This window comes from Tursiops truncatus, chromosome 9 (assembly GCF_011762595.2).
Source record: "Tursiops truncatus isolate mTurTru1 chromosome 9, mTurTru1.mat.Y, whole genome shotgun sequence".
NCBI classification, from domain to species: Eukaryota; Metazoa; Chordata; class Mammalia; order Artiodactyla; family Delphinidae; genus Tursiops; species Tursiops truncatus.
In genome coordinates this window covers 89686237-89698903 of record NC_047042.1, presented here as the reverse complement: position 1 = coordinate 89698903, position 12667 = coordinate 89686237, and the positions used below count along the sequence as shown (strand labels likewise).

At 41.3% G+C, this 12667-nt stretch overlaps 1 protein-coding gene across 1 annotated transcript in view; it reads left to right on the top strand.

Annotated features, from left to right (window-relative positions):
- The window catches only part of DGKI (diacylglycerol kinase iota), a 456496-nt gene that overhangs the window by 252456 nt on the left and 191373 nt on the right, over window positions 1-12667 (top strand). The window contains exons 13-15 of the mRNA XM_073809968.1: window positions 6279-6392; window positions 7853-7990; window positions 11205-11283. Of these exons, the coding sequence (XP_073666069.1) occupies window positions 6279-6392; window positions 7853-7990; window positions 11205-11283 (331 nt within the window). The remainder of the gene's footprint in view (window positions 1-6278; window positions 6393-7852; window positions 7991-11204; window positions 11284-12667) is intronic.

Here is a 12667-nt window from a genome sequence, read left to right as displayed (position 1 = left end):
AGGGAAGAAAGCATTATTATTCCCCTTTAATTGACGGGGCCAGCAGATGGTTCCACAGGCCTCTTCTCCCTCAGCACCCCGACGTCCCAGCCTCTCTTGAAGAAGAGCTTGGTACACCCCCAGTTGTCCTCTTGCCGATGAGAGGATGGATAGCCTAAATCTACATTCTGTTTCAAAAAAGCTCATACCTTGACTAGTATCTCGATTTTAAACATTTCTTTTAACACAGAGTGACTTTGTAAACTATTGAGTGCAAATATGAAAATATCGAAAGGAAGAATCATTGTGTACGTGTAAGAAAGGGAACCCAGTTGTCAAATGCTGCGTTTTGATGATCTTTCCGGGTGCAGAAACGTTGCCCTCGTTCTCCTGTGATTTCTCCGTGTGGGTATCCCTCACGTTTCTGCCTGCAGATGATATGAGGAAAGGCAACTGTGCATCTGCTTCGTTCAGAGAAAATGTCAATTCACGGCCCTCTCCACCCCTCAGCCAACGCTAATGTTAGCATATTGCCGAATGAAAACGTTGTTCCATGTGCACTTGGGAAATATTCAGTGATGGTTACAGCTGAACAGGGCCAGGGGGTGGCAGCATCAGGCAGCTGCTGAGGCTGCAGGTCTGGCTGGGCTGCTCTGCTCAGGGCCAAGCCCAGCACCCTGGTGTTCTAGCCCCGTCAGCCCTGCATTTCCTAACACAAAGGCAGAAAGGACCTCTGCCACCTGGAAGATGATCTTGCCCAATCCAGAGAGTTTTCTTCAGTTGTGATGGGAAAGATGCAAAGCGGTGTGTGTTGCAATTAATGAAGTTTAACTGAAGGGGTGCTGGTCAAGCTGGTGGAGAGGATCTGGGGTCATGCGAAAGCCCCAGCAAACACAGTCGCTGCCCACGAACCTGCAGTCTGGACTTCCAGCAGGAGCACGGTCCTGGGAAGGGAGGGCCTCCGATAACAGCTTTGGACCTTAAGACTTTTGCATAGTTTTGCTTTCATAGGGCAAGTACACGGATTATTACTCAAGATCTTTTATGTCTCCTGCTATTGTAGGTGTATTTGTTCCATATTCTCTCCCTCCCTCGCTCCCCCTCTCTCCCTCCCTCCCTCCCTCCCCCTCTCTCCCTCCCTCCCTCCCTTCCCCTCTCTCCCTCCCTCCCTCCCTTCCCCTCTCTCCCTCCCTCCCTCCCTCCCCCTCTCTCCCTCCCTCCCTCCTTTTTATGCTGCAGTGCAGCTTGGCTTTTACTGTTTGTGATAGTCTGTGAAAGAGAGATTTTTGTGACTTGATGGCAGTCAAAGGTGGGAGTGATTTGTGAACTTTGAGACTCAACTTTTCTTTAAGTAGAGAGACAGGAAGAGGGCATTTTGCTTCTAGGAAACTGGACCTTTATGGATGAAGTAAAGAAAGAGGAAGAAAAGTATATCTTAATCATAGCAGTTAATGTCAATTTAGCATTTCCTATTTGTCAGGCACATGCTAAGCAACGTCTCCATGTTAGTTAGCTGGTAAAATACCCCTATGAGGCAGGTACTGTTATCCCTTTTTACATAGGAGGGAACTTAGATTAAGTGACTCACTGGCTCCGTGAGTTTCGGTAGGTGATGGAGCCAGGCTTCAGACGCAGATGGGCTCCTCGCAGCTCTGTGCCTTCCCTGCACACCTATGTTATGTTGCCTTCTGAGGAAGCTGGTTGTTGGGTAGTGACGATGTAGCTCTTGGATGAGAACAACTATTCAGGCGTTGTGCGAAGGAGAGATACGGGCCCACTTCAGCCAAAGAACTGTTAGCCTAACATGGATTGTACCTGAGGGAATTTCAAGACAAAAAAAAAGAAATCTCTGCTGTGAAAGGCAGGAGACGTTTGATGGCTCCAGCGTTGTGTAATGATGAGATACTAAGATTATCTGCTTGTATTCAGGGGAAAATTAAATAATTGAATAACTGGCTGTTGGAAAAAGAAGATAGAATCTATTTATGCATTTTTGTAAAGCAAATCAATTGAGAAGAAAGCGAAAATCAAAGGGTCCGGAGGGCTCATGGCGTTTTGTGTGGAACCACACACCACAGTTTCATGTGCATTCTTGGCAACCTTCTCAGAAAACAAAAACAAAAACAGGAACAGCTCTTAAGGTTTGAATGAGGACAATTATACGATCAAAGGACTATTAGAAGACACCTTATCAATTCGTGGAAGGTATGGGACACTTATTTCAAAGTTATTTGAAACTTATTTGTGTTTCATGGGCTGTGAATTATTCCTCTAACCTTCCCATCCATCTTACCATTAGCGTTCTTCCTGGGATTTAGAATCTCTCTCTGCAGGCTCGTGTTCAGAGGAAGTTGTTTTGATGTGTTTGATTTTACCTTTTTTTTTTTTAACATCTTTATTGGAGTATAATTGCTTTACAATGGTGTGTTACTTTCTGCTTTATAACAAAGTGAATCAGCTATGCATATACATACATCCCCATATCTCCTCCCTCTTGCGTCTCCCTCCCACCCTCCCTATCCCACCCCTCTAGGTGGTCACAAACCACCGAGCTGATCTCCCTGTGCTATACAGCTGCTTCCCACTAGCTATCTATTTTACATTTGGTAGTATATATATGCCCATGCCACTCTCAAATCGTCCCAGCTTACCCTTCCCCATTCCTGTGTCCTGAAGTCCATTCTCTACGTCTGCGTCTTTATTCCTGTCTTGCCCCTAGGTTCTTCAGAACCTTTTTTTTTTTTTAGATTCCATATATATGTGTTAGCATATGGTATTTGTTTTTCTCTTTCTGACTTACTCCACTCTGTATGACAGATCCTAGGTCCATCCACCTCACTACAAATAACTCAATTTCGTTTCTTTTTATGGCTGAGTAATATTCCATTGTATATATGTGCCACATCTTCTTTATGCATTCATCTGTTGATGGACGCTTAGGCTGCTTCCATGTCCTGGCTATTGTAAATAGTGCTGCAGTGAACATTGTGGTACATGACTCTTTTTGAATTATGGTTTTCTCAGGGTATATGCCCAGGAGTGGGATTGCTGTGTCGTATGGTAGTTGTATTTTTATGATTTTTCCTTTTTCTTTCTCTGCCTCCTTTTACTAATCCTTCCTAGTAGTTTGAATGGTTTCAGGATCCTGAGAGTAGAGTCGGGTTTTCTTTAAGTGGCTAAGGCTCCCATCCTGCGGCCATGTCAGAGGTGTTTCAGGGGTGTCATTGAGCTCATGGGAATTTGGACGCACTGTTAGAGAGAGGCTGTGTGCCTCGAGCCTTAAGGCATCCCAACTTTCTATGGGTTATGGCCTCAGGCAGTGATCCCTCACCCTCTCTTCTTGGCCTCCTTTCTGCTGGCCAGTGGGGAGCCTGGTTCATACACAGCCTCCTACCAGCCAGGGGTGAACTTTTATTCCCCCTAATCAGACAGAAGCCAAACTCCTGGTTTCCTCTGCTTGCCATTTTGATCTTCATTTGTTTCTGGCCCATGAAGACTTTTTTTCCCTCCCATGTTTGTGTCTAGAGTGAAATGGGGTGTTGAAAGTGTGAACTCATAGCATTATCTTTACTCAGAAAAGATAGACCTATTTCAAATAAACATAACAAAAATCTCCCTAAAGGTAAATGGACTGAGGTCTGCATAATCAGCTCTCAGAAGTTTTAAAGAGACTTCCTTCTTTTCCCTGCTCTGTATGGGATATTGAATTGGTTTCTAGAAAGTTCCACCGCATTTCTGAGAGTCTCTGTTTCTACTCAGGGCTGTTTACAGCCACAGCCAGTGATCCCAGTTTGTTGGGATTTCTGAGTTTTCACATCCTTTTTAATGACTTTTAAATCCCCTTCTTGTAGTTTATTAGAGGCGCCTGCTTTTACCGTGTCTAGTTTGTGCTTTCAGCAGCTCAGGAGCAATAGCAACATAGTCATCAGCACTACTTTAGCATCTGGCATTTTTTCCCTTTACTTCAGTTCGCAAGGTTAGTGAGTATTGTGTGTAAGGGAAGAGCTAAAGAAGTGCTGGCTGGAAATCTACGGACTTGTCTAGGAGCAAATCGCCCAGTTTGGGGGAAAGGGGGGGATTTTGGACACTAGTGTAGGTCTGGATTTTTAGTTTACCACTTTGGATGAACATAGTGGTATCCCTTTCTAGAAGGTAAAGACAGTTTTAGATTTCTTGCCAGATGGGCAAGTTTGACATCCTGGGAAGTACTCGTGTTGGAGGAGAAAGGATTTTAGATGCAAGTCAACAGACCTGGCATGACTCCGACTCTGCCACTTTTGATTATTTTGTCTTGAGCAAATAACATGACCTCTGTGTACCTCAGTTAATAAATCTGCAAATTAACTGAATTTGACTAAGCAATTTCCAAGGTTTCCCCAGTGTTCCACGGGTTCCCAAGGTACATGCCATGGTCTCAGGGATGTTCAGGCCACATCTAGAGCTGGGTTTAGTTCTTTACTGAAAGGTCCCCTGCACCAGAGTGGCTAAGAGGTTGGCCTTTGGTGTGTGGCAAACCTAGCTTTGAATGTCAGCTCTACCTCGCACATGATTAAGGAGGTCACTAAACCTTCCAAGTCTTGGTTTCCTTATCTACAAAATGAAGACAAAAATTATATCTATTGTAGAGAGTTGTTTTGAAGCTTAATAAGATAATTCAGTAGAAAAATTTGCTCAGGGACTAGCACATAGAAAGCAATCAGTATGTCTCTCTTTTTGTTAATTATAAACTCCTTGAGAGCAGGCATTCTGCCTTACCTATCTTAGTGTAGTTCATTTACCTTTTTATTTCAATTACTTAGTTCCATGTTTTATATGCAGTAGTGTTCAATAAATGTACAATTAAAGTATAATTTTTAAAAAAATTTTAAAATAATTATACAAATTTAGAATGAATACATGTCAAAAATTTATTTAGCTTTTTTTTTCTTTTTTTTTTAAGAAGATGTTGAGGGTAAGAGTTTATTAATTAATTTATTTATTTTTGCTGTGTTGCGTCTTCGTTTCTGTGCGAAGGCTTTCTCTAGTTGTGGCAAGCGGGGGCCACTCTTCAGCGCGGTACGCGGGCCTCTCACTATCGCGGCCTCTCTTGTTGCGGAGCACAGGCTCCAGACGCACAGGCTCAGTAGTTGTGGCTACGGGCCTAGTTGCTCCATGGCATGTGGGATCCTCCCAGACCAGTGCTCGAACCCGTGTCCCCTGCATTAGCAGGCAGATTCTCAACCACTGCGCCACCAGGGAAGCCCTATTTAGCTTTTTAATAAAGGAATCAGCAAGATAATACAAGAAGAGGAAAATGATTATGTAGTTTATACCAAAATAATTTTTCTAAATTTGAGACAAAATTAGTTTATGCCCTTATGGGGGAATAGAACCATAACCTTTAAAGTGATCTCTTCTTGACATTTGTACCTCTGCAGGACAGAAATCCTCAAGTTAACCTACAGTCATAAAGTTCTTAGATAAGCCTGTGACACTACTCTAGAATGACATTGTGAGGATATGCAAGTTCCTTTTTGGTATTTCCAAGTTTGGGGTAATTTTTCTAAATAGTTATAATAAGACTAAACCCAAAGTATTATTTATCTTAGAAAAAGATTAAACAGGAATATGATTCTAGTATATAAGTATCTGTTTTCTGCCTAAACTTACAATAAGTACTAAGTTCATCCATAATTATGTTTTCATAATGTTTCATTAAGGGGAATGTAGGGGTATTTAGGAAAGCACGACTAATTTCTAAGATAACATGGAGAGTAACCATTTAATAAGTGCTTACATGGGCCATGCACCATAATGAGGGTTTTATGTACGTTTTAGTTTAATCTATAAACGATCTTGTGAGGTAGGCATTATCTCCATTTTGAAAATCAGATAAATGAGTCTGTGAGGTTAAATAACTTAATCAAGATTACGAAGCCAATATGAGCCAGAATTGAGGTTTAGTCTGCTCCTGAGTCTTAGGTTTCCTGCAGCGCCCTATGTACATACCTCCCTAAATTGTAAACTCTCCTGAATTTTAAAGTACATCTCTAGGTAACATACGGATGAATGGATCTAGTTTTGCTTATATGATACAGCATATACAAAATGGTTCTTTTTCCTATAAGAGACTTGCCATTGTGAAACTGCTTGAGATAAGTGGTCTTTCAGTTCCCTGGTCACTGGATTAAAACATGCATGTTTTAAAGAAAAGTAGAACTATTCTGTTTGCTCCTTTTAAAGGCCCCTGTTCTCAGGTTGTCGTCTTTGTAACTTATCTGTCTTCCTTGTATCTCTTCTGGTCCCCAAAATGTCTGTAGGTGGGCTGGATCCTTTCCATTCTGGATGAACTGCAGCTGAGCCCTCAACCTCCGGTTGGGGTCCTTCCTCTGGGGACCGGGAACGACCTGGCTCGAACTCTCAACTGGGGAGGGGTAAGAACTGCCCTCAGGGGCTGCCCATGTCATCCAGCAACAGATCTCCAAACCCATAGATGCTCAAGTGGAAGGGGCACATGCTACTCTTGTTCAAGGACCAAGTTAGAGTTGAGAATCAAGGTCCCCCATGAACCATGGTTTTATCTGGTGACTTCTTCAATTTAAACTTACAGTCAGCTAGAGAAGAAGGGAACATTTTATATTAAAAAAAAAATGGGGGTTAGTACACAGGCCTGGGGCTTTTTGAGGTACCCACTAAAGACAGAGGGTGGGTTGGCCTTAGGTCCTCATGTTAAACAATCACAGAGACTTGAATTGCTCCTGACCCCCAGTCCTCTCCAGAAGAGTGAGTCTGGTTCAGAGTTACAATCCTGGAAGAGTTATGGCTTTGTTTGAGCATTTAGATTTCTGGTCAGTGTCGTCATGATTTTATACAGGTTATACAGGTAACGAACTGTTGGTTATACAGGTAACCAACTGTCCTTTTCAACATGGAGCCAATTCGGGAAAGCTTGTTGAAAGTAATTTACCTGTCACTAACCAGCCATTTTATCATCATCATCATCATTATTTTTATCGTACTAAGAAAATAAGAAAGCACAATATACTAACATATGCTGCCCCACCAGCTTTTTAACTGCTCATATGAGACCATTGCCTGGGCTGAGCTCCATGAAAACTATCTTCAGATATTAGCAGATGTTACTCTGGCTTTTGGGTGCATTCACCTCCCATAGGTGATAATTATGTCCAGATATTAGCAGATATTTATTTGGCCTTGGATGAATTAACCTCCCATCGGTCTTTTTTTTAAAGTAAACATGGTATAAATCATAAATATATTTACATGAATCAGCTAAATGTATTATTGGTATTAATTCCTCTTATCCAAATCAGTGACTTGACTGTCCTTAATAATCGTGCTATCAGTAATGTGTGCTCAAGGAGTAAGTAGCTAGCTCCCTGGCAGGGCTATTCCTCAGTCAGACTTGCCCTAGGTCCTGGAAGGAATGGTGTCCTAGTACAAGGTCAGGGAGAGGTGAGTGAAATGGAACGTCAGTGGAAGAAATTGTCTAGCCGATGTCACCTTGATTCTTTTCCCGCTTTTCCACATACACTTGTTCTGTGTATCCTCCAAATTCCTCTAGTTTTCACTTTTCACTCTGATAAAAACAGCCATCCAGCATGGATCTCAAAAGCCTGCCGGTGGCCGTTGGTTCTTGGTGCTGGCAAAAGTCATTCCTCAGCTCAAACCAGCTAGAGTTAGTATTTCTGTGCACATTACCCATGCCTATTGTCTTAAATTCTAAGTACCTCGAGGAGAACAGTTTACTCTCCCAGGCTTGCTAATTGCAAAATAAACAGCCGTAGAACAAGGGCTCTGCCTTGCATGAAATACCTTTGGCTGTACTGTTCCCTTCTCCAGACAGCAATGTGTGTGCTCTTTGATTCCTTAGGGCTACACTGATGAACCTGTTTCTAAGATCCTTTGCCAAGTAGAAGATGGGACGATTGTACAGCTAGATCGCTGGAACCTCCATGTGGAAAGAAACCCAGACTTGCCTCCAGAAGAACTCGAAGATGGCGTGTGTAAGGTTAGAGAGTTCTTCCTTCAGCAGAAAGCTAACCCTGGAATATCTGCCTGAGTCACAGGAAATACGTTCCTGGCTGGAGGGTCATGTGCCGATTCCTTCCTATGAGATGACAGGACGGTGTTTGAGTTGACGGCTACTAGGGCTATGAGTATAACACTTCCTGATGATTCTGCCCCGTAGACGTCTAAAGACCAAGATTTCCTACCTACTTCCATAGCGCAGGGAGCTGTTCTCTGTCCTCAAATTCCACACCAGAAAGAAATATATCAGTTTTCTAATCTTTCAAATTCATTGCAAACTCTTAACCTATGAGAAGTTAAAAAAAATCGTATGATCTGAAGCATTAGGCACAGGGTCTTTCAAAAGAAAGATAAATGCCTGAGATTTCTGGTCTGATAGCAAATATTTCAATTTCATCACTTGATTGGGACATCAAGATGCCTAAATAAATGTTTGACTTAGTGTTTTTCCTTCAGTGATTGAACTTGTATCTCAACCCAAGACAAACCAAGGGACATAATTGTAAAAATGCTACTATAGAGCTTCAGGGGAACATTTGGCTTTAAGTTCTGGCCTCAATCTCAGATAAATTTGATAGGTTTCTGAGTAGACACTTGCTTTCTATTACTTTCCGCTTTCCTTCTACAACAGTGTTTTCAAATTTTTGTTGTGTAAGAATCTCCAGGTGTGCCTATAAAATGCAGATTACAAGGTACTATTCCCAGTGATTCTGATTAAGTAGGTGCAGGGTGAAGGCCCAGGCATCTGTACTTAAACGGCATCCCTGCTATATTGGGTTGTGCCATTGACTGAGGCCAAGATTTCACGGTGGTTTCATCCTTAAAATTCGATATCATTTTAGACCAAATCAATGCACCTTTACTGATTAGTGCCATGATCCTGACCAATTGTGATAGATGCTCAAGTTACTTATTTGGCTAAAATTGGTTAAAACATGTTTGTCTTACCTTCATGGTTTTTTCACCTAAACTATGATCCAGAAACTATAAGGTTGTTAGTAGATATCATGATTGCTCAGTTGATCTTGAGTTCTTAACGTCACAACGTTGTTTGAACAAGTGTCATCTTGGGATATAATACTTCTTCCTAATGTATTTGACTTACAGAAATTGGATAGAAAACAGCTGAAGTACAAAGAAGTGTACCATATGGAAATGTTATGGACCTAACCCCACTCAACTTGGAATGGTTAGATCCTCAATAGCAATCTATATTTAATTCTCTTCCCAATAGCTTAAGAAATGGAAAGACTTCTTGGTGCAGCCTGGGAACATTAATCCAGATAATTAAAGGGTTTTGAAAGTGAATTTTTGAGGAGATGTGTAGGAAATCAGGGCAATTTTTCCTGGAAAATATGAATAAGAACTTAATAACAGACTAAATTGTGATGTTATTTAGGGGATGGTGACCAGATGTTCTCCTAAGTTATCAGTGGATGCTAAGACATGGGTTAGAATTGTAGCCAAAAGAGCATAAATGGGAGAAATGAACATATCTGCGCTTTTGGCAGGATCACCAACCCTTGCTGTCATTACTAAGGACTTGTATTTTGTTTCAGTGCAGGAACTGGACATTCTCATATTTGAAGCCAGGAGAGTGAGACATGTTTTGGCAAGGTTCTGTGTGTTTAGTTTCTCTCCCTGTTCTCTAGTCGGTTGTAACGACTTCTAAGGGCTGATCTGACCTCTGAATCAGTACAAGCTCTGACTCGGCGTTCCATCGAAGGGTTCATCCTTTATTTCAGTTTTTCTCTTTCTGCATTAATATCTCTTGCTCTCCCTCTGACTCTTCCTCTCATTTCATTTTTCTCTTAATGGGACACGATTATCGCTCTAGTCAAACAGAAAATCTTACTGATCAAGGGGCATATGAAACCCTGTAATAAACTTACTTTTGAAATCTTGAGGCCAAACACTTATTTCTAATAGAAGAGAAGTGCATTTCTATCTGGAGGATAAACCTGATAATTATCTGGAAACATTATCTAGGCTGAGATAAAATTACCTCTCCATTTCCTTTTTTTTTTTTTTTCTTTTTGTTTTGCGGTACATTGGCCTCTCACTGTTGTGGCCTCTCCCGTTGCGGAGCACAGGCTCCGGACGCGCAGGCTCAGTGGCCATGGCTCACGGGCCCAGCCGCTCCGCAGCATGGGGGATCCTCCCGGACCGGGGCACGAACCCGTGTCCCCTGCATCGGCAGGCGGACTCTCAACCACTGCGCCACCAGGAAAGCCCCTCCATTTACTTTTAACGTTTATCTTTCATTCTGAGTTGCAGAAGGAAAAGTGTAAGAACCACCATTTGCCTTCTAGCATTTTCCACATGCTTTTCTAATTCAACTGAAGCTTTCAAATCATATCAGCTTTGTAGTTTTAATGCAGGACTTTAGGCTGCATAGTTTGTTCTTTCCTTTACTCAGCTTGTAGCAGTAACAGCCAGGGACCCAGAGGACTCTGGGAAGGAAAGCTAAGGCTTGTATGTGTATCTGTGTGTCTGCGTTGCATATTTCAGAGTCATATTAAAGATTAGAGTTGATAGACTAAATAGGAATCTGAATACTGATAAATACACACACACACACACACACACACACACACACACATATATTTTTATTTTTATTTTTATTTTTCCTCTAGGTTGAGAATAGCTGAATGGCTCCCACTGACTTATTGCTTACATGACTTTTGTCAAAAAATGTATTTTTTTGGAAAATAATTGAAGGGTAAACAAATGTTATTCATTTTAAGTTGCAGTATTAATATGCTGAACGTATATTCTTGAAAAAACTTGCATCCACTGATTAAGAAGGTTAGACACGATCCTTACAATTGAATTTACTTGCTAAGTTTGCTTGTTGAATCATCCTGTGTAACTATTACAAACGTGCATCCCTCAGCTTATGAGGTTCTCTTATTACAATGTACACAAGAATGGTTCTCATTGAATAATTTGTATTTGTATCCCTTTTTTCCTAAACTATTTAAAATTCTTAGGAGTATCGTTTGAGTTGAGCTTTCACTAAAGAATTAATTCAAAAATCCGTTGTTCCTTCCACATAGACACCCTGCCTTGAGTTTTAATTGATCGTCCTCCCAGGGACTTGCCCCAGAGACAAGTGTCTGGCTTTAGGTTTTATTTTCCTCTTTTTGCCTGGTCACACACAACTTCACCTCTGCCTTTGTTCATCATTGCAGCTTCCTCTGAATGTTTTCAATAATTACTTCAGCCTCGGATTTGATGCCCACGTCACACTGGAGTTCCATGAATCCAGAGGTGAGGACAACGTCCCATTTCCATCTCCCAGGGAGGAAGTTGCCAGCAGGTGTTTTGCATGTTCCGTTTTGTTCGCATATCACTTAAATGTTGACAGTGTGTCTAATGCAGTTGCATTTGAACCTTCATGTTGCCCCTGGGAGCTAGACAAGATAGGAACTTATTACAGATGTTACTTTGAGACCTCATTGTTTAGGATCTCAAAGATGGTAAAGGTCAGGACCAGATGTTTACTCCGGGACTCAGGACTGCTAATCTTTAGGTTTGACTAGAAACTTTGAAGTTAGCGAACTACTAAGAAGTGATAAAAAGAGAGTCTTTCACTGAAGTCATTAGAATACTTACAGCTTCTCAAACCACCAATTATTAAAGTTCAGGACTGTATAACCAAGGTCATTGGAATCTTGTAGCCAAACATAAAAGTCTTCCCTGTGTGCACAAAAGAGACAACAGTCACCTGTTGTCAACAGTACGGGGGCTGGCTATAGGTGGTTTAGGTTGAAAGAAAAGGGCTTGACGGTGATTGGATTAGGCCTGGAAGGTGCTTGGAATCTCCACTGGACGAGGTAGTATGAGTGAGGGCTGGTGGTCATTTAAGTATTAGAAGAGATGGAATCGAGATTTGGGGAAGCAAAATAACTTTTGAAAGAGAAATAAGATGAAATAATGACAAGTTAAATATTTCATCAACATTTTCTTATGTCATTCAGAACTGAGAAAGTTTAGGATTTGGGCTTATGCTTTGAAGCCTCAATCTCTTGCTTTCTTGGTCTCTCTTAATCTCTTTCTCTTAAACTCTCTTCTTGTACAATACGTCTATGTCTCTGCCTGTACCTAGTCCCTTGTGAATATGGTAACATGTAACCAAAATAATGCTTGGCTGCAAGTATAAGTAATTTGTGAGATAAAAGTCATAATGAGGGATTCTTTTACTTTTCCTCTAGATTCTGCAAGAGCCTCTAAGCTTTTAACTCATAGAATTTGAAATACAGAGTACAAAAGGCTAAAGTTCAATGGTTCAGATTCCAGTAATAATGCAGAGAAAGTTCTGACAACACTTTTATATACTAAAGATCAGGAATGGGGCTATAGGATTAAGGCTGTTAGAAGACAAAATAAAAGTAGAGTATAAACCTGTAATTCTCTTACTGAATTCAGCAATTTTGTTAGACTTTGCATTCCTGGTTTCATGAGGCTTTGAGGGTCAAATGCTGAGCTAAGTAGAAGGAGTACTGATTAAAGAAAGAGTCATAGTTTTCTCTGGTTAACCAGAAAATCACAGATAGAAAGCTTGGTTGACAACGGAACCATAAATAGCAAATACCCAAATCAGAAACACCGACACACTCCGCACCTCCCTGCTCTAGACAGTTCTCAGAGATTA